Raw genomic sequence first — 1,992 nt, 5'->3', positions numbered from 1 at the left:
GTGTGGTCTCTCTGGGGCTCTGTACCACTGAAGAAGGACCTGTTGAAAAGCGGTCATTCAATGTTCGATATTGACTGAATGTACATTTAAAAAAAGATATATATATTATTATTTCTATCTTCCAGGTCATCTCACCTCAAATCCTCGAGTACAGTGGGATCTGGCCGTCGGAGGAGTTTATTCCGGCTCGAAAGCTGACCCGGAGTTTGAGCGCGCAGTTGTGCCAGCCCGTGGTCTTCGAGTACACGCGGGGGCGAGTCGGGAACCTGTTCGCCCCTCCGGACATTCCCGAAAACGTCCTCAACATCCACCGAGCCATCCTGAACATCTTGCAGATCAGCATCAAGAAGAACCAGAATATCTACGAGTTGCAAGAGGTACCTCCGTCGTAAACACTCGTAGGGTTTCTGCGTGCAGTTCTGGGCGCCCCCATGACCGGAGAGAATGCGCAGGCTTTGGAAAAGGTGCAGAGGAGGTTGAACCAGAATATAGACCCAAAGTGCTGGGGTTGATTCATGCCCATGATACAAATCTAGATTTCTCTCACTTCAAGTAACCCCTGCATTCCCTCTCTCTTTCTCTCCATCTGTGGAACTCTTTGCCACAGAAGGCTGTGGAGGCCAAGTCAACGGATTCATTTAAAGCAGAGGTAGATAGATTCTTGATTAGTACGGGTGTCAGGGGTTCTGGGGAGAACGGGGTTAGGAGGGAGAGATAGATCAGGCATGATTGAATGGTGGGGTAGATTTGATGGGCCGAATGGCCAAATTCTGCTCAATAGACAATAGACAATAGGTGCAGGAGTAGGCCATTCGGCCCTTCGAGCCAGCACCGCCATTCAATGTGATCATGGCTGATCATCCCTAATCAGTACCTCGTTCCTGCCTTCTCCCCATATCCCCTGACTCTGCTATCTTTAAGCCCTATCTAGCTCTCTCTTGAAACCATCCAGAGAACCTGCCTCCACCGCTCTCTGAGGCAGAGAATTCCACAGACTACATATATATATAAGTGCTCCCATGACTTATGACCTTATGACCATATCACTCCCCCAGATCATACCAGGTCATATCCCTCCCCCACCCAAGTCACACCAGCTTCTCGTTCTCACCTAGCAAACAGCTAACAATGGCCCGCTTCCTTTATCATCGTTACGTTTTTGCGTAATTTACCATCATTTTGTTCCATATCTCTCCACATCATCTTCTATATATCTCTCTCGTTGCCATTTCCCCCGACTCTCAGTCTGAAGAAGGGTCTCGACCTGAAACTTCTCCCATTCCTTCTCTCCTGACTTGCTGCCTGTCCTCCTTTGTTCTCCCCCCCCACCACCCCCCACCCCCTCCCCACACCCCCTCCCTCATGGCGATCCCTCCAATGTTCCCAGCGTCGCGACCTCCAACTCCCACATGGCCCATCATTCATAGAAAACATTGAAAGAAGAATAGGTGCAGGAGTAGGCCATTTGGCCCTTCGAGCCAGCACTGCCATACAATATGATCAGTACCCCATCATTCATTCATTCATTCACTGTGAGGCTCTTTCAACAGTTTGACTTCCGTAGCTATGGAGTTATGCCTTAGAGTTTGAGAGATTACACGTTCACTAGTTATACGAGTAGAATTAGGCCATTCGGACCATCGAGTCCACTCCGCCATTCAATCACGGCTGATCTCTGCCTCCTAATCCCATTCTCCTGCCTTCTCCCCATAACCCTTGACACCCATTCTAATCAAGAATCTGTCTCTCTGCCTTAAAAATATCCACTGACTTGGCCTCCACAGCCCTCTATGGCAATGAATTCCACAGATTCACTACCCTCTGACTAAAAAAGTTCGTCCTCACCTCCTTTCTAAAAGAGCGCCCTTTAATTCTGAGGCTGTGACCTCTGGTCCTAGACTTCCCCACTAGTGGAAACATCCTCTCCACATCCACTCTATCCGGGCCTTTCATTATTCTGTAAGTTTCAATGAGGTCCCCCCTTCAACCTTC

General features: G+C 48.9%; 1 protein-coding gene across 1 annotated transcript in view; it reads left to right on the top strand.

Annotated features, from left to right (window-relative positions):
• Positions 1-96: 96 nt before the first annotated feature.
• LOC129694409 (vitellogenin-like) overlaps positions 97-1,992 on the top strand; it is a gene marked incomplete at its 5' end in the record, with an annotated part of 78,524 nt that continues 76,628 nt past the window's right edge. Inside the window, one exon of the mRNA XM_055631127.1 lies at positions 97-377. Within this exon, the coding sequence (XP_055487102.1) occupies positions 97-377 (281 nt within the window). The remainder of the gene's footprint in view (positions 378-1,992) is intronic.

The sequence above is a fragment of the Leucoraja erinacea genome, unplaced genomic scaffold, assembly GCF_028641065.1.
Source record: "Leucoraja erinacea ecotype New England unplaced genomic scaffold, Leri_hhj_1 Leri_655S, whole genome shotgun sequence".
Taxonomy (NCBI): Eukaryota; Metazoa; Chordata; class Chondrichthyes; order Rajiformes; family Rajidae; genus Leucoraja; species Leucoraja erinaceus.
The sequence above is the reverse complement of the archived record's forward strand: the minus strand, read 5'-3'. Positions and strand labels throughout refer to the sequence as shown.